This window comes from Chiloscyllium plagiosum, unplaced genomic scaffold, assembly GCF_037043375.1.
Source record: "Chiloscyllium plagiosum isolate Xiang-an unplaced genomic scaffold, Cpla_swu_hap1 HiC_scaffold_15, whole genome shotgun sequence".
NCBI classification, from domain to species: Eukaryota; Metazoa; Chordata; class Chondrichthyes; order Orectolobiformes; family Hemiscylliidae; genus Chiloscyllium; species Chiloscyllium plagiosum.
Window position 1 is genome coordinate 61,015,297 of NW_028270153.1, and position 18,875 is coordinate 61,034,171.

At 40.2% G+C, this 18,875-nt stretch overlaps 1 protein-coding gene across 1 annotated transcript in view; it reads left to right on the plus strand.

The window, feature by feature from the left end:
- Positions 1-10,605, plus strand: part of cdh22 (cadherin 22) — an 850,755-nt gene extending 840,150 nt beyond the window's left edge. Inside the window, exons 11-12 of the mRNA XM_043710157.2 lie at positions 3,884-4,135; positions 7,503-10,605. Coding sequence (XP_043566092.2) covers positions 3,884-4,135; positions 7,503-7,999 — 749 coding nt within the window. The 3' untranslated portion in view covers positions 8,000-10,605. The remainder of the gene's footprint in view (positions 1-3,883; positions 4,136-7,502) is intronic.
- The last annotated feature ends 8,270 nt before the right edge of the window (positions 10,606-18,875 follow it).

The window sequence follows — 18,875 nt, forward strand, 5'->3', positions numbered from 1 at the left end:
TTTACTCAATACACTGACCAATAAAGGAAAGCATTCCAAACGCCTTCTTCACCATCCTATCTACCTGCGACTCCACTTTCTAGGAGCTATGAACCTGCACTCCCTTTGTTCAGCAACACTCCCTCGGACCTTACCATTATGTGTATAAGTCCTGCTATCATTTGCTTTCCCAAAATGCAACACCTCGCATTTATTTAAATTAAACTCCATCTGCCACTCCTCAGCCCATTGGCCCATCTGATCAAGAGCCTGTTGTAATCTGAGTTAACCTTCTTCGCTGTCCAGTACACCTCCAATTTTGGTGTCATCTGCAAATTTACTAACTATACCTCCTATGTTCGTATCCAAATCATTTATAATCCAAATCTAAATCACAAATGAAGAAACGTAGTGGACCCAGCACCAATCCTTGTGGCACTCCACTGGTCACAGGCCTCCAACTTGAAAAACATCCTTCCACTACCACCCTCTGTCTTGTACTTTTAAGCCAGTTCTGTATCCAAATGACTTGTTCTCCTTGTATTCCATGAGATCCAAACTTGCTAACCAGTCTCCCATGGAGAATCTGGTTGAACGCCTTACTTAAGTCCATATAGATCATGTCTAAAGCTCTGCCTTCATCGGTCCTCTTTGTTACTTCTTCAAAAAACTCAATCAAATTTGTGAGATATGATTTCCCACTCACAAAGCCATGTTGACTATCCCTATTCAGTCCTTGCCTTTCCAAATACATATACATCCTGTCCGTCAGGATTCCCTCCAACAATTTGCCCACCACCAAATGTCAGGCTCATTGCTCTATAGTTCCCTGGCTTGTCCTTACCACCCCTCTTAAATAGTGGCACCTCATTAGCCAACCTCCAGTCTTCCGGCACCTCATCTGTGACTATCGATGATACAAATATATCAAGAGGCCCAAGCAATCACTTCCCTAGCTTCCATGGAGTTCTAGGGTACACCTGATCAGGTCCTGGGGATTTATCCACTTTATGCGTTTCAAGATATCTAGCACTTCTTCTCTGTAATATGGACATTTGTCAAGATGTCACCATCTATATCCTACATTCTATATCCTCCATGTCCTTCTCCACAGTAAATACTGATGCAAAGTACTCGTTTAGTATTTACCCCATCTCCTACAGCTCCACACAAAGGCCACCTTGCTGATCTTTGAGGGGCCCTATTCTCTCCCTAGTGACCCTTTTGTCCTTAATATATTTGTTGATCTGATGTTTACTGATACTGTACTGTTCTCTGAGGTAAAAGAAATCAATTCAATCTCCCAACTTTCATTCTGCCCTCAGCTTTTCCTCCATTTTCTCTTCTTGGTTACAGGGAGACCCTGACTTATGAACCTCCAGCTTACATACACTCGTATTTCCGAACTATATCCTATATAGGGTGCAATTTTAAAGGTCTGACATACAACCATTTGCTGTGTTGATGAACGGCTACTGTGTATTGTCCTGTATTGTATTCCAACTTCTGTGCAAGTCAACTTGTGAACAGATTCAACAACAGAACTCATTTACAACTCGAGGGTGTCTGTATATTGAATGATCCATTGTACCTCAAGTCACTAATGGCTGGACAGTTGCTTCCTTACAAATTGGAACCTAACTCATGTGAACGCACCAAGAGCAGCCTATCTCGAGGGGTCATTGTCTTGACAAGTGAATGCCACTGTCCGATCGATCCAGAAGATCTGAGGTGTTTTGATTCATTTTTTTTAAAGATTGACTTTCAGAGGATGAATAAAATGGATCAATGAGAGGATAGATTTCCTGAGCCAGGCACTCATCTGGGGATACAGTACCTCATTTAAAAACAGTCCTCTGAAAATCACGTCTATTCACTTTTCACACTTGTGTAAAAAATGAAAATATATCCTTACCACAAGTTTTCAGTTTACCTCCTGTGTTAACACAATTTCTAAACTTAGAGTCACTACACATGTCTTGTGGTAAAGTCAGGACCGGAGGAATTTAGTGGTTCATTTTCTTTAAATGATAGGCTACATTCAACTTACATTCAGAACCTCAAAGCCTATGCTTTTGAAATATGGAGTGAGAGGTTAAGAGGGGATAACATTTAAGAAGTATTCAGATATACACTTATGATGCCTAGCCATAACACTACAGGCCAAGTGCTGGAAAATGTGTTTCGAATAGTTAGGCAGTTGTTTCTGACCAGCACATGCCTAAGGGTTTGTTTTGTACGTTGGAGACTTCTCTGACTCTCTGCTCAACTAAACTACTGACTCATTTGACAAAAACAAAGCAAAAACTAACACATTCATTAGATGTTCCTTATGTTTTCACTGTGGGGTAAGTTCAGGAATTTCTACAGAAAGATGAAAAATGAAAAACATTGTTGATAAACTTCTATATTCTTTCATTAACTGTTAAATGTTGATGTCTACATATTGCTGTGAATGTCTGTATGATCATTTCCTCAACGTTTTAATTCAAGACATATGTAGAGGTAAAGTTCCACAGTTCCACAGGAGCATTGGGCTGCTCTTTCAGAGACAGAGATGATTGGTGGTAGTTTAACCTGAGGGTCACCAGGTTAGCCTTAGGTAAGGGGTGAGTTTGAAATGGCTGCTCCATCATGGTGGCATTGCCAGTTTAGAAGGTGAACCGTGGACTGTTGGCATCACTGTGCACCACAAATAGCCACCCAGCCAACTGAATATATCACAACAAAACTCAAGTACTGTCCAGAGTAACAGGGCAAAATGGAACATCTTAATTTACAAACAAATAATGACCCAGAACTAATCAAACTCCTCAAACCCAAAGTAACAATGAGAAATGAATTTTTACATTCTGGTTGGGAATCAATTGTTGAATTCCTGAAGAAGGGCCTATGCCCGAAACGTCGAATCTCCTGTTCCCTGGATGCTGCCTGACCTGCTGTGCTGTTCCAGCAATAAAGTTTCAACTTTGATCTCCAGCATCTGCAGACCTCACTTTCTCCTTGGGAATCAATTGGTCCTGTCCATTCAACCACTGGACCAACAGTATCTGGACATTATCTGTGAAGTACTAACAGTTTTCGTGTTTTATTTTCCTCAGGATGTGGAGTTGTACAAAACCCAAACGGTTGATATAATAGTTAATCTTTTTTTTAAAAAGAATCAACATTTAAAAGTAACATCACAATGAAACATTTTAATAGTTTACAGCAAAGAGCCTTGAAATTTAATGGCATGAACATCCCTTCATGAGTCACTTGTCCAGGTTATCGCTGCAAAACAGTGCAGAGGCTATCTCATTCTGGTTGATGTGTTTATCTTCTTAGTGGAGTTGTTGTAAAAGGCATTAAGGCATAACCAAAAAGACTGGCAAGGTGTTATTGAAGAGAAGTCTAAATATGTATTTATCAATGTTTGCACCGTGTTACTTGGAATGAGGAGTTAAATAGACTAATTTCAAATGCTACTTGAAGGCATGGAGTGCGAGAAGCAAAGTTAATCCAATTTATCACCGTCAATGAGCTGAAAGATGTGTGTGATTTGCTCTGCTACAATCACTCACAAACATATACAGATGAGTCAATTTTTCAAGGCTAAGATGGAGCAGAACTGACAGCTTCTTGAGATGGGTTTATGGGATTGAATATTAGTTTTATTTGGCGCTGGACATCGCTAAACTGAAACTGAAAAGCAATGTAAAGCTTGGTTGAGTAGAGTGAGGAGACATTTATCAGTGTTTAGATTCAGGCGAATTATATGGGCTGCTGGTATCCACAGAACTGCAGGCTTCTTGCTGCAGTGGTTGAAGCAGAATTCTGAAGCAGAAAACAGCCTGTGATCTTTCATTTGTGTACAACATTTAAAATATGTTGGTGCTAACCAGATGAATTTTGCCTCTTTTAGAAAACACAGCTGGAATTCTAACGCACAAAAATGGCTTTAACCGCCAAGAACAGGACATCTACTTTCTCCCGATTCTAGTGGTTGATAGTGGACCACCACCCCTGAGCAGTACAGGTACCCTCACTGTCCGGGTGTGTGGCTGTGACAGCGATGGTACTATCCAGTCATGCAGTGCCACAGCGTATGTTGTTTCTGCAGTGCTGAGCCCAGGAGCACTAATAGCTCTGCTGGTCTGCATTCTTATACTGATAGGTAAGCAATTAAAGTGATTCATTAAATTAAACAAAAAACAGTTATTTATTGGTTGTTCTACTAGGAGCCTTAAGATTTAATGAACCAACCTTTATCCATTCAGAATGCAGCAGGCAGTAGCTGAACTATAGACTATGGACAGATCTTCCATTCTCCAGATGGAAATCAGGCACATCCTAAATTGGAACAGTAATAATGAACATGAATCTGTGGGAATTGACACGGAAGTATGAACATCCAATGGGAATTCCCTCTGCTTCCTTCAAATAGTTTAGAAAGAGACTCTGGAGAATTGTACCTGGATAATTACTCAGAAAACTGTAGAAGAAAAACCGTAGACTCTCTTCCCAGTGACGAGACATTAAGCCCCACCTTGTTTTCGCTCAACTACTCAACTGCTTCCTCACCAATCACTCTGACTCATCAACTCTCAGCCTAATCCTCAAATTCTCTCACAGCACGTCGGTCCCTCAAACATCTAGCTGTCTGTTGACCCCTCTGATGCTCCCTGCCCCTCCATTGCACTCTGCCTCCCCTTGAATCCATGTTTCCCCCAACTCTCTGATAAACACCTTCCTCTCCCAGACCCATTGGTGACCTAATGTCACACCCTACTGAGTGATTACCTTAACTGAATTTCACCCAACCCACCTGTAACACTGCCACTCTTCATCCTCCTGCTGCTCTGCTCCCTTACCTATACCTCAGCCTGCCCTCTCACTCACATACTTCACCCGCCTTGCCCCCTCCCTTACTGGCATCCATACATTCATCTATTTACTACTATGCTCTCCCTCTTACACTGAGAGGTTCATGGGCATTTATACTTTATAAACGACAATACAACAGCTAGTCTTGTACAAAGGGAGCAGGCTTCTACACAGTTTTCACTACTTCCGCTGAGGATTCCTGCACTGACCATAAGGGGGAGGCAATGGCCTAGTGGTATTATTGCTAGACTGTTCTTCGCAAACGTCCATTCCTAAATGTCAGCATTCCCACTACCACCACCCCCCACTCCACTCACAAATCTGGAAGTGCCCCTGTCCCTACTGCCCACTTGCAGGATCGCCCACATGCCAAACACGTTTTGCCAAGAGTTGGTCACGCTTGGCAAGACCATGGATAATGTCAACTTGACTGTGAGCTGATGTAGCAATGACGGTGGGTAAACGAGAGTTGGTGCAAGAAAGTACAGGGGCAGCAGAGTTATAATCTGCTTCATGTTTGTGGAGAGCAGAGGAGGGAGGCCAACCAGGATTGTGCTGGAGTAGGAAAACCTGGAATTTGGAAAAAATGCTTGGAGGAGGTTGTTGGCTGCAGAATGGGCTGAGGCATGGATAGGGTAGGGTGAACGTGGATATGGAAATGCATGGTTTACTCTTAGCCATTTTCAGAAGACCTATTACAGTAAAGTTACAAACACTTTAGCTTCAGACAGTTAACAGGTGTCTATCTTAGGAAAATGTTGAGTTCAAGGTACAAACAATTAGCGGATGTAAGGCAATCTCAACATGCATTCAGTCCTCGGCTTAACTTAAGCAGTCACCCAGCCCCAGTCCCCAAAAGGTTCCTTCTTGGAGTGTTAAGTGTTGCCCTGATTTCAAAGCAATCAAAATCCAGAGTTCTAAGTAAGGAATTGAATGAATTCTGTTTCACTGTGAAGGAGTAGGAAATTGTGGTCGAATTATAAAATTGTTCAGTGATATTTAATTGATTTTAAATTCTTGTATGGAATGTGATTTCGCTGTCCCAGCCAACATTTGTCAGCACCATGCCTAGTTGCCCTCGGACTAAGTCACTTGCTCTGCCATTTCAGAGGGCAGTAAGATCCAAGCACATTGCTGTGGGTCTGGAGTCATATGCAGTCCACACCAGAGGGGGATGGCAGATTTCCTTCCCTGTAGGGTATTAGTGAACCAGATGAGTTTTTATGACAATCAATGGTGGCTACATGGACCATTATTCATTCCGGATTTTTACAAATTGAATTCAACTTTCATTTTTTTGCCAGGATAGGAACTGAAGCTATGTCTCCCGGACATTAGTCTGTGTGTCTGGATTACTAGTCCATTGACTGTCACTACACTGCTGTCTCCCTGGTAAGATGGAAAAACAGGTGGCAGAGCCACTGTTGGTCAGCATTTTGGGATGACGTTCTCATTAGGCACTGCCAGCTATGAAGGGAATATCCCTGTCAGAGACCCTGGCCTATGCCCTACCAGTCAGTCAGAGGCTGGCAGCTTCCTAATACCAGCAATGCCACCTTTCTTCCAGTACTGCAATGTGTCTTGCACCATGGATCCACAATGGAACCCAGGGTAAAATGGTGAGTGGGCCAGATTTATTGGGAGCTGAAAATGTGTTGCTGGAAAAGCGCAGCAGGTCAGGCAGCATCCAGGGAACAGGAGAATCGACGTTTCGGGCATAAGCCCTTCTTCAGGATTTATTGGGACTGAGTGGAGAGGGTTAAGAAAAGTTTTACCAGGCAGTTGCCAGGAATGGAGGGTTTGAGTTGTAAAGAGAGGCTGGATAGACTGGGAGTCTTTTCACTGGAGCAGAGGGGGCTGAGGGGTGACCTTATAAAGGTTTATAAAATCATGAGGAAGTATACATAAAGTGAATGGCACATGTCTTTTCTCTAGGGGGGGGGGGGATTTCAAAACAAGGGGGCATATTGTTAAGATGAGAGGAGAAAGATTTAATGAAGACATGACAGGCACTTTTTTAATACAGAGAGTGATTTGTGTGTGGAAAGAACTTCTAGAGGGAGTGGTTCATGTGGGTACAGTTACAACATTTAAAAGACATTTGGATAAGTACATGAATAAGAAATGTTTGGAGGGATATGGGCCAAGTGCAGACAGGTAGGACTAGTTTAGTTTGGGATTATGGTCAGCATGGACTGGTTGGACCAAAGGGTCTGTCTCTATGCTGTATGACTCTATGACTGTGTGAGTGATGTAGCCAACAAGGGCTTTGTGGGTCAATTGAGGAGTCAGGGTGAGATTGATATTTCTCCAGGTCCCTCTGTTCCCACTCATGGATACCTTCATCAGGCATAAAGTGTCTGACAAGGAGAGAATCTTCTATTACTGGTCCCAGGCCTATATGCTTCTGTATGTTAGATAATAAACCTGGAAAAATAGAATATCTTTTGGTGTTATCGATCTGGAATGAGTCTGATGGCCTCCTTCATGCACATCTTTCTTGTATTCTTCTGAAAAGTGTTAACAATCTATGTGCATGTTGAGCCCCACCTTGACGTTACTTGAAACTGTAAACAAATTTCACTTCAGCATCTTAAAACAAATAATTTTGCAGTAGGAAATAATTCCTTAACATTATGTCTTTTGTTTTGATACAGTACTTGTCCTCCTCATCTTAACTCTGAAGAGGCACAGGAAGGGTCACATGGTCTCAGAGGATGAGGAAGACATGCGTGACAATGTCATTAAGTATAACGACGAGGGAGGAGGTGAGGAAGACACTGAGGCCTACGACATGACGACATTGCGAAGTTTATATGATTTTGCAGAAGTCAAAACAGATGGAGAAAATGTGACGCCTGAACTGCATTCTTTGCCCCAATGGTTTCAGAATCCAGATGCAGATTTTTCTATTTTCAGGAGTTTTGTCTGTAAAAAGCTGGAAGAGGCTGATGCTGATCTCTCTGTTCCTCCGTATGACTCTTTTCAAACATACGCATATGAAGGCACAGGCTCTGTGGCACAGTCACTCAGCTCCATTAACTCTCTGTCGACTGACTCAGATCAGGACTATAACTACCTCAGTGACTGGGGGCCTCGGTTTAGGCAGCTCGCTGGACTTTACTCAGGAAACCAGGCAGATGACGGATCATAGCATCCAACAGTGAAACTCCCAGTTACTCTTGCATTATTGCAAAAATAGTACAATCATTCCCAACAAAAATAGTGCAGCTTAGGTCCTGAAAGCTGACACTTGGGAAAGTCTAACCGAAAACTTTCCTCTTCAAAAACACATCACCTTCTCCAACTAAAGTCCCCAATCTGGAAATTGGCAAGTCTTTTTCAATCAGTTACTGTGGCTGAAGATTGCCAGTGAAATGGTGATTGTAAACACAACATAGAACACAGTGTAGAATCTTGACAAATCTCCAGACGTCAATGCATTAAAAAGCCTGGCAGCTACAGTGAAGTATTGTACAATGGTCCAAATTTGAACACAATAGATCAAGTTACTGCTGGCCATGAAGTAGCAATGGTGTCTATGAAGTGATGTAGAAACCAAGAGTCACTGTCAATGAAGCTGCAGTTTGGTCCTGCCAAGTTTGCTGTTTTGAAATTATTTAATTGATTTGACTGTTAAATAGTTCTGTTAAAATTGTTACAAAATGTTGTTGCTTACATGGTTTCTTTTATTTTCGGGAAGAAAAAGAATGAAAGTTCTGAGGCATTGGCATCACTGCAATCCTTGATTGCACAGTAAGTTGGCAGTGCCAGTTTTAATTAATAACATATCCAGCTGGATAACTAGCAGCGGTCAAAAGGTGCCACTAAGTTAACTGGCTTGGAAGTACTTGATCCATGGTACACCAGAATGAAAGCCAATTTGCAAACATCGATTGGGAACAGTTTCATCAAAAAAGAAACAAAAGAAAAAGGATCCTGAAACAATCTTTGATAATTTGCTTGAGTTGAAAATAGAGAAATTAGCCGTCAGGTTGACACCCATGAGAAAAAATGAATTCCCAATAGCCTCACAATGATCGGCAGATCAGTCAAGAGATGTATAAATTAAAATCTAGAATTCTATGGCTTTGTAATTCACAAAGATTTGTGCATTTTTCCCTGTAATGCACTGTATGCTCAATGTACCAGTGTAAACACTTCTCTGTACTCTTGCTGAAGGGCAGTGCAAGCAGAACTACCGATGTGATTTACACTGACAATACAATGATAAACCAGGGCCACTGGTTTTTGGTGACTGCCAGTTCCACACCTCACTCAAATCTTTGAATGAGGCAATGTTTGTTTTGAATAGTTGGGATACCAGGACTTTTACATGCGTTGTGAACCAATCTGTTTTTCCACAGAAATGGAAAACCCAGTATCTGTAAGGTGTGAAGAGGTAGAGCTCCTCTGTCACTGAACAAACAAGTCCAGAGTATGTTCTTATTGTTTTAGATCTAGGAGTTTTAACCAGAGAATCATGGATTATGTTCTAACTCAAATTGGAAATCGCAACCCAGTGGCCTTGGTTACAACGCAAAAATAGTTGGGTGACTTTTCCTGTATTTGTGAAGGTTACCTTTATTTTGTGTTTTTGTTGTTGTTTGCTACACTTGCAGTGAGGTTAAGAGCTTGTAAACACCATTGGCAGCTTCAGACCCTCCAGGTCTGCTATGTCAGAACAAATGACCTCCGTAACACAGCCTTGTCACTTCAGATTCTCAGCTGTACCTGCCATTGTTGTGTCCTTTTGCTGGAGTTCACTGATTTGAGGAATTCTTTCATTCGAAACAACCTTCAATGCTTCTAGGACGCCAATGCAATAAGTTGAAGCTTGAGGTGACAATTTCCACTGGGTCTGAGTTCCATTCTTCCTTTTCTTGATCGTAATGTGGCTTGAGCATTGACTTTTATCCCAGTTCCTCGCAGACTACCCCATCAAATCTTGATAGCACTGTCAACCAAATTTGGTTTGTTCTTGCTGGGACCTCAGGACATTTGAGGCTTAATGTCACAAGCTCACAATGTAGTATTCTTTAGCTATAAAATCCAACACAATCCTTCGTGTCACAAAGAATCAAAAGCGTGTGGAATGGAGACAGAACTTCCCCCAGTTTGGATACCCTACAGACAGAACTACCATCCTCCACAATAAATGTCAGATGTCAACAGAAAGAAATAGACTGAACATTCCTGACAGTTCTGGCTGTAGGCCAAGTTAGAGCTCGCAAAGCATGACGTTTTATACAGAAAGACGCTGTTATAAGGTCCACTATGTGAAATGCAAGTATCTGTATCAGTTTTCCTTTTGCTGTAAAATATGACAGAATTGGTACATTTTTATACTGCCACCCACCCCAGACCCTCTCCCTGTATAGTGATCAAAGGAAGTAGTGAAAAGGTAAATATTTCTGGTGCTATGTTCAATATTTTGAAATGCGATAATCAGAAAATAAAACTTTCAATACTCGTTTTCATGTGATGAATGAGGTTTCTTACCATGAAGTTGACTATTTACAATTATAATTTTTTGTTTGAGGCCTGACCCGAATGAAGGTGGCCAGAAATTTGGCAAAATTGGCAAGTATAAGATAGGTAGAGGCCAGTGAAAAAGCAATGGTTGCTTGATTCTTTTAGAAGGAGGGAGAGGAAGACTGAAGGAAGGCTGGAGTCACGGAATAAAATTAGAAACTGGATCAGGCAGCATATGTTAGGAGAAAGAGAGCAAGGAGAGCTAACATTTCAGATCTTTCATCAGAACTGGATGATGTGAGAGTTTAACAGCACCTAAGCAATTCCTGTAATTCCAGAGAGTGGGTTGAGATTGAGGAAACTGCAGTACCAGAAAACATAGAACAATGCAGCACAGAATAGGCCCTTCGGCCCTCGATGTTGTGCCGACCTGTGAACTATGTGACATGTATCACTCAATAATTAACATGCATGCCAAAGAAGGTAATAGAGTTCCAAAGATGTATAATGGGAGTTATATCAAGAAATTGAAAAGAGTTAACAAGGGTAATATCTATTCAATTCACTTAATAGTGGAGATCACAGACCCTTTACACATCGCATCTAATTTTCCTAAATGGAGCTAGTGGAAAGGGAAAATATGTAATAGACAGGTGATTCCACAACTCTCTGTAGTTGAATTTCACCCTAGATTTCTTGATATAACTCCCAATATAGATCTTTGGAACTCTATTACCTTCTTTGGCATGCATGCTAATTATTGAGTGATACACGCCACATTCTCCGGTATTGCAGTTCCCTCAATCTCAACTCAGTCTCTAGAATTACAGGAATATGTCTCAAAATCATCATTAATTCAACTAGTTGCAGTTTCCTCTCTGAAATTCTGGTTGGTGTATAAAAGAGGTCTATTATTTATCTCATCTAATCTTTCTGCTAATTTTGGCCAGAGATGACAAAATGCAGTACTTTGTTTAAAAAAAAAGCCAGCTTCTTCCTGTAATTTGTTTGAAGAGAATAAAATCTATGTACTGAAAAGCAAAGAATGAAATATTGACTAAATTTAAATTAGATTTTGTTAAATACTCCAATACCTTGAGGTACATTAACTCTCTCCCATGAAAAATGGGCAACAAGCCTTTGAAAAATTAACCAAGGCTCTCAGCTATGCACAGCAGGAATAAAAGACCTAACCATTTCAATAGGACTGTTTCATAATTCAGAGATCTTTATACAATCAATTCCAGTGGCAAACTGGCTGTTTTCTGGGCAAATACATCTGCTGGCTCTATGCAAAGCATATCCCACTGACTAAATAAAAATGATTTTTTTTTTTGTGACAGTTGTTTCCAGGAAGGGAACTGGGGAAATCTTCTAGCTTTCTTTCTGAGAAAGGTGTTGGAATATTTATTATTATCTAAAGAAGCAGGTCAGGTTTTAATTCAGTCATTCTACTGGCAGCCCTGAATCAGTTAGTTTACATTCTCACACCATACAGCTGAGCTCAAAATTGTGATAGACACACTGGTGCAGTAGTGAAGGAGTGCAGTACCAGGAGAGGTACTATATTTAAAATGTTAAACCAATGCCCGGTCTTCCCCCCTCCAGTGGCTATAGAAAGTCCTATGTCATTATTCAAAGAAATATAAGAGAATTCTCCCCAGTGCCCAATATTTACCCCTCCCAAACACCTCTATGAAGCAAATAGTTTATTTGGTCACTTCCACCTTGTTGCTTGTGGGAGCTTGCTGTGCATGAATTGATTGGTGCATTCTTTACACTGAAATAGTAAGTGCACTTCAAAAGAAAATATCATTGTCAAGTATTTGGGAATTCCAGAAGCTTTGAAAGTCCAGAAATGAATGCAAGTTTCTTTCTCTAACCGATTATGTAAAAAGGCCCACACAAAAGGGAGTTCTGAGGAAGGGTCGCTTGACCTGAAACATTACTTCTGTTTCTCTCTCCACAGATGCCGCCTGATCTGCTGAGCTTTTCCAGTAACTTCTGTTCTTGCACACAAAAGGGAACCCTACTGAATCTAATACTGGTAGATGAGTTAAAACAGATGACAGAAGTTCAGGTGAGGGGATACCAATCACAGTATGATTAAGGCTTAAGAAGAAGGGCATAGCATGACAAAATACTTATTTTATACAAAAGTTGATTTTAGGAGATAAGAAATATATTGCCAAACAGGGGAATGGGACTGGCTGCTCCAGGCCAATTCTGGATGTGTTTTTGGTTGTGGTGGGGCAGGCAGAATATGGAAAATTATCCAGGTGTCCCCCTCCCCATAGTGAAGCCATCCCATCCTTTTGGTTTGCCTACCAAACAGAACCTGGTTCTACATTCCCAACCCCTACTTCCCTGAGCTCTAAAATCCCTCTGTACTGAGAAATCCCATGACCTATTTCTCAAGCCAGTCACATTCTTTTCCTGCTCTCTTCCTGTCTTCCTGGCATAGAACTTAGACAGACCCTCAGCCCATGATGTTGTGCTGAACATGCCACCAAATTAAACCAATCCCTTTTAACTGCCCTTGGTCCATCACACCCTTCCATCTTACATATTAATGTGCTTATCTAAAAGTCCCTTAAATGTCCCTTTCATATCAGCCTCCACCACCATTCCTGGCAGTACGTTCCACACTGTGTAAAAAACGTGCCCCTCACATCTCCTTTGAACATCCCCCTTCTCACTTTAAGCCCCCTAGTTTGAGAGACATTCCAACACTGGGATTCTGACCATCAACCCTTCCTATGCATCTCATAATTTTATAGACTTTGATCAAGTTTCCCCTCAGCCTCCATCACTCCAGAGAAAACAACCCAAGTTTTTTTAACCATTCCTAAAAGCTCATACTCTCTAATCCAAGCAGCATCCTAGTAAGCCTCTTCTATACTCTCTCCAAAGCGTCCACATCTTTCCTGAAATGTGGTGACCAGAATTGAACATAATATTCTAAGTGCAGCCTTACCACACTCTTAGAAAGCTGCAACATGACATGCTGAACCTTGTACTCAGTTCCCTGACCAATAAAGACTAATATGCCATTCGCCTTCTTTACCACCCTATCTACTTGCATGGCTACTTTTGGGGAGCCCACGATCCCTCTGTACATCAATGCTGTTCAGGGTCCTGCCATTAACTGTATACTTTTCCTTAACATTTAACCTCCCAAAAGTGGGCAGTGTCCACTACTGAGCTTTCTCCATAGAATCCAAAGTTAACAATATAATATGGTGACCAAAGAGCTCAAGCAAAACAGATCCTACTAAAATGCAATAACAAAATAGACAGTTATGATATGTCCTGAATGAAAAAGTAAATAAAGGAAACATTTAAATTTAAAAGACATTTTATATAACAAATACGTAAGCTGAAGCGAAAAGGAATATGAAAATTTTACAAAGTAAATGTTTTAAAATAGACAAAGGGAGCAAATTTAAATTATGATGCTACATAAAAAGAAATAGTACGGTACAGAAATATAAATATCAAAAGAATAAATCCGGATAAAGGCATAACGCACATGATAAACTCTCTGGTGAGTACATGACAGAAATATTAAGTAATCACTTGGCCTTCTTATTCATAGGAATACGAGCATAATGGACATGACATTAGACAGAACAGACATAAAAGGAATAAAGTGATTTAAGATAGAAACAGGGGAGATATTGATAAACTAAAATCAGAGTCAAGAAAGGGATAAAGCTTTTGATCATTATGGCTTGTGTCATGTATATTAAAAAAAAGATAGCAGTAACATAATTATGTATGTATAAAAATTCATTGGATCAAGCAGACTGTTAATGTGAATCTTTTAAATAAAAAGGGAGAAAGAACAAACCAAGGGATCAATAGATGATTTAGCTTAATGTCATTGATGAGAAAGATAATTGAATCCTGATTGAAAACTTTAATAGAAAAAGTCTTGGAATTGTAACTAGAATAAAGAATGGTCATCACAGATTCCAAAAGGGAATGTCTTGCTTGAACAACTAATTGAATTATTTGAAGAAGTAACTGAAAGTATATAGAGAAGGTGGATGTAATATTTCTGGATTTCCGAAAGGCTTTCTATAAGTCAATGCGTTATTTGCTCATGATTAAGGTCAGAACATGTTCAGTCAGTGGAGAGTTGCAGAACAGACTGAAATATGACTACAAATTAGGAAAGAGAGAGTAGAGATTAGAAATAGTTATTCCAATGTGAATTGATGGGAAGGGGTGTCTCAGTTGAGTCAATGCTGGAACAACGTTTCGACTTTAGATAAATGTTGAGGATGCAGGAATCTAAAATACAGTTTAAAACTCTGGATAACACCAAATCCAAGCTAGAGTTAATATGGAGGCGTAATGTAACAAGTTGCAGGAACATATTAACAAGGTTGCAAAATGGATGTGCAAATGGCCAATTCATTTAAATAATAATTAGCAAGGTTTAATGTATATTGCTTAAGAATAATATTCCTTGGAAGATAATATCTAAATTGATAGGGGGACGTAAGGATCTGGGAATACCGAGGCACAGATCACAGAAAATAGCGGCACATGTTAATGAAGCCATCAAAAAAAATCTACCATTTCACTGAGGTTAATTAAGAGGGAGATAATCTCTCTCATTGGAATTCTGTGTGAACCAGATAGGTAAGAACATCAGTTAGTCCACACTTTGAATAATATACTGTATGTAGTTTTGTCTGTGATTAGATTAGATTCCCTACAGCATGGAAACAGACCCTTCGGCCCAATAAGTCCACACTGGCCCTCCAAAAATAAAACCCACCCAGACCCATTCCCCTACCCTATATTTACCCCTGACTTGGCAATTTAGCAGAGCCAACTGACCTGACCTACACATCTTTGGATTGTAGGAGGAAACCGGAGCAAACCCACACCAGGAGAATATGCAAACTCCACACAGACAGTCGTCTGAGGTGGGAATCAAACCTGGGTCCCTGTCGCTGTGAGGCAGCAGTACTAACCACTGAGCAACTGTGTCACCCCAAGCTCTCTATTATAAAAGACAATATTGACACACTGGTGATACATAAAAATATATACCAGTGTCCTTCCAGAATTGAGAAATTAAACCAGTCAGGAAAGATTTAACAGACCAAGATCCTTTTCCTCTTGGAAAACAAAAAAACTAAGGAGTTATCTAATTGAATGTGTTTCAGATAATAAAAATATTTGAAAGCTTGGATGTAGGGGACTTATTTTGACTTACAGATGGGACTAAGACCTTCGAAGTACTATTGTGAGATAGTCACTAATAATCCCATAAGAAATTCAAGAGAAACATTTTTACCCAGAACACGGTTGGAATCTGAAGCTCACAGCCACAGGGAGTAAATCAGATTAATGGAATGGATACACGAAAAGGATATACACAGGATGGAGTAACAAACAGAATGGGAGATTGATAATGTCAGATGAGGAAGGCGGGATATGAGACTCAAGTGGAGCATAAACATAGGGAAGGATTTGTTGAAACAAATGGGTTGTTGCTGTGCTGCAAATTCCTTCCTAATATATAGTCTGAAGCGTGGTACCCATGGCAATGCAACACTGCTACACAGAATTGCCAGTGGGGAAATTCTCAATAGGATTCAAGCTGCACTGTCTGTCCCTGTGTGTTATATTGCTATGTTTTGGCAATTTATGTCGGCTTACTTTGCCATGTTGATTATATTCTACACAAAAATATAATTGCCAAGAGAGAGATAAACCTGGTGGGTTATTCTTGAGGGCAATAAGTCAAGGGTTCTGGATCCTCATGTATAATGTGATTATATTTAATTTTATGCAGTTAAACTCCTATGGATGCTGTTCTTTTTAGTAGCAAATATTATCTTAAAAGAATATGACATCACTTTTCAAACTGGTCATGTATGAAGCAAGAGTTGATCTTCCGATATACTTCTAGTATGTGATGTGAATTATCTACTGCTATTCAGTCAAGCTTCATGTTGTGAAGAAACAACAGCATTTTGTGTTTTATGTGTGCACTTACCAATTACAATGCCTTCACAACAGAAAGCCTCACTGGCATATCTCAATGCAGATGAAGAGCAAACAATTTCATTACAAGGAGAGTGAATTACAATGCTGGAAGTTGAATTTTTTGAATAATCAATAAAATGCAACTGGATCTCCAGTTAGTTGCAAAATAGGTTTTGAAGATATGAGGTAATTGCAATTCATATAGAGAAAATTCTCATAATCAAACTGACCAATTTTATTTTAAAAATATAGATAGTACAAGTGCCCTATCCTGCTAGCTCGAGGTTTGAAATGCCCAGAGACTGTTTCTCAACATATCTCCTGTTTCTAAACACCAATCCAGCATATGTAGTTGAATTGTTTCTTTATTTTTTCCTCAATATCATTATTTGATGGTTTTCAAACTGATGGAGAGGGAACATTTTGCAGATTTTGTTCCCATCTTGTGTCCATTTTTTTTCCCCAGTAGATTATGAATTAAATTGAAAAACAGGCTGCAGTATCTATCAAGAATAAAGAATACATACATGGTGCCTGGGAATAAAATTAACACTTCTGCTGAGTCAGGGATTTAAAGTGCTCATTATCCTGAGGTATCCATTCCATCAGTTAAGAGAGGACATCAATCACACATAATAAGCCCAGTAACAACAGTATCGACAACTGGAAATTAGGAAAATGACGCAAGTTCAATAAAGAGCATCAGAGTCACTAAGTATAACTTGTGCTGAATGGTGTATTTGAGTTCCTGCCCTTAATGGGACCTTTTTTTGGAAGGGTGGAAATTAGGGAGAAATGGGAGATTGTATTTTTTTCTGTTTGAAGGACAGTGGAATTCAATTTGGCCCCAAAATGACTTGACTGGGAGTTGAATCTGGGGCAGTGGCTGGATGGATATCCATATCCTGATCCAGGCCGATCAGTGGGATTTTAGATCAGAGTGGTGCTGGAAAAGCACAGCAGGTCAGGCAGCATCCGAGAAGCAGGAACATCAACGTTTCGGGCAAAAGTTCTTTTCCCTGATGAAGGGCTTTTGCCCAAAATGTCGATTTTCCTGCTCCTCAGATGCTGCCTGACCTGCTGTGTTTTTCCAGCACCACTTGATCTAAACTCTGGTTTCCAGCATCTGCAGTCCTCACTTTTGCCTAGATCAGTGGGATCTCAGGCCATTGTTAATGATTAACCAAATACCTCACATTGTCTGGAGGAGCAACATTGTAAGTCAGGTTTAGATGTTAAACAACTTGACTCCACATAACCCTGCAAATTAACAACCTCATACATATGTCCATCATTAAGCAAGTAGTACAAAACCTGCCAATGATCTATGAAGCCGATTTTACCTGGTTAAGATTTACCAGGACTGTGGACAAATTTGAGTGTAAGTATGTATCATCTCTTAAGAAATTCAGTATTTTTTTGACCATTTTGTTGAGATTGGCTCTGTGTATCAGCTCTCTGTGTCTGCTGAAGCAATACTCTACTCTAATGAATTTCTCAATGGCATGGATGCACTTCAAACCATAATTTGAATCACATTTTGTCTTTCCCTACCTCAGGACTATCCCAAAGCTCTTTGCAAGCAATAAGGTGTACTCGCTATTCTCATGCAGGAAATGGAGCAGCCAATTTATGGACAGAGAGGTCACACAGATGGTTACATAGTAATAAGCAGGGAGCCTATTTCAGTGATGTTGATGGTGGAATAAATATTTTTAATTCACCAGGAAAATTTCCCATGCTCTTATTCAAATAGTTCCATGACCTTCTCCACCAGCTGTAAGGGCAGTCAGTGTAATATCTCACCCAAAATATAGCAGGTCCATAATGGTGCCACACTCCATCAGTACTGTACTGGAGTATTGGCTCAGTGAGGGACTTGAACCAATAAAACTCCTCACGTCCATGCTATTACTGAGCAGCAACCAATACCTAAAGCATAGCAATAAGAATTCAACATATTTGACATGCATCTGACCAAAAATAGATTAGACTTTAAGCTGCATCCTTACATGCCATTCTGCTTTCAGTGCAGAACAAATCAAATAATCTGAAGTGTCAATATACCACTCCCCAGTAGAAGTTGGCTTGGCTGTGGTTCAACTTGAAGAAGACCAGCCAGTTCCCCTGATTCCCTGGCTAACATTTCTCCCTCAGTGAAATTCCTCACTCATTTCACTTCATTTCATGTTTCGAGGTACAAACTGCTGGGTCTCTTACACACACACACAATACTGCAAGTGCAATACATTGGCTGTGAAGCAACTTGGGATTTGCTAAAGATATAAAAGGTGCTTTTCAAGTGTATTTTTTTAAGTTGATTATTCAGTGGAATCCAGAGACAGGGAGAGAAGTTTAAAAATGGCAATGTTCCACCCAGATATTTGTAACCATTTTGGACAGCTTGTGTCAAGCCTCATTGTTGGAATTGTGAGAGGTCGCCTTAAATATACCCAGTGAGGTTGTGCATTTTCTAATCTTGACAATCTCCTTGATCTTAAATGGTGATATCCTTCCTTCATAAGAGTCACTTCTTCTATCTA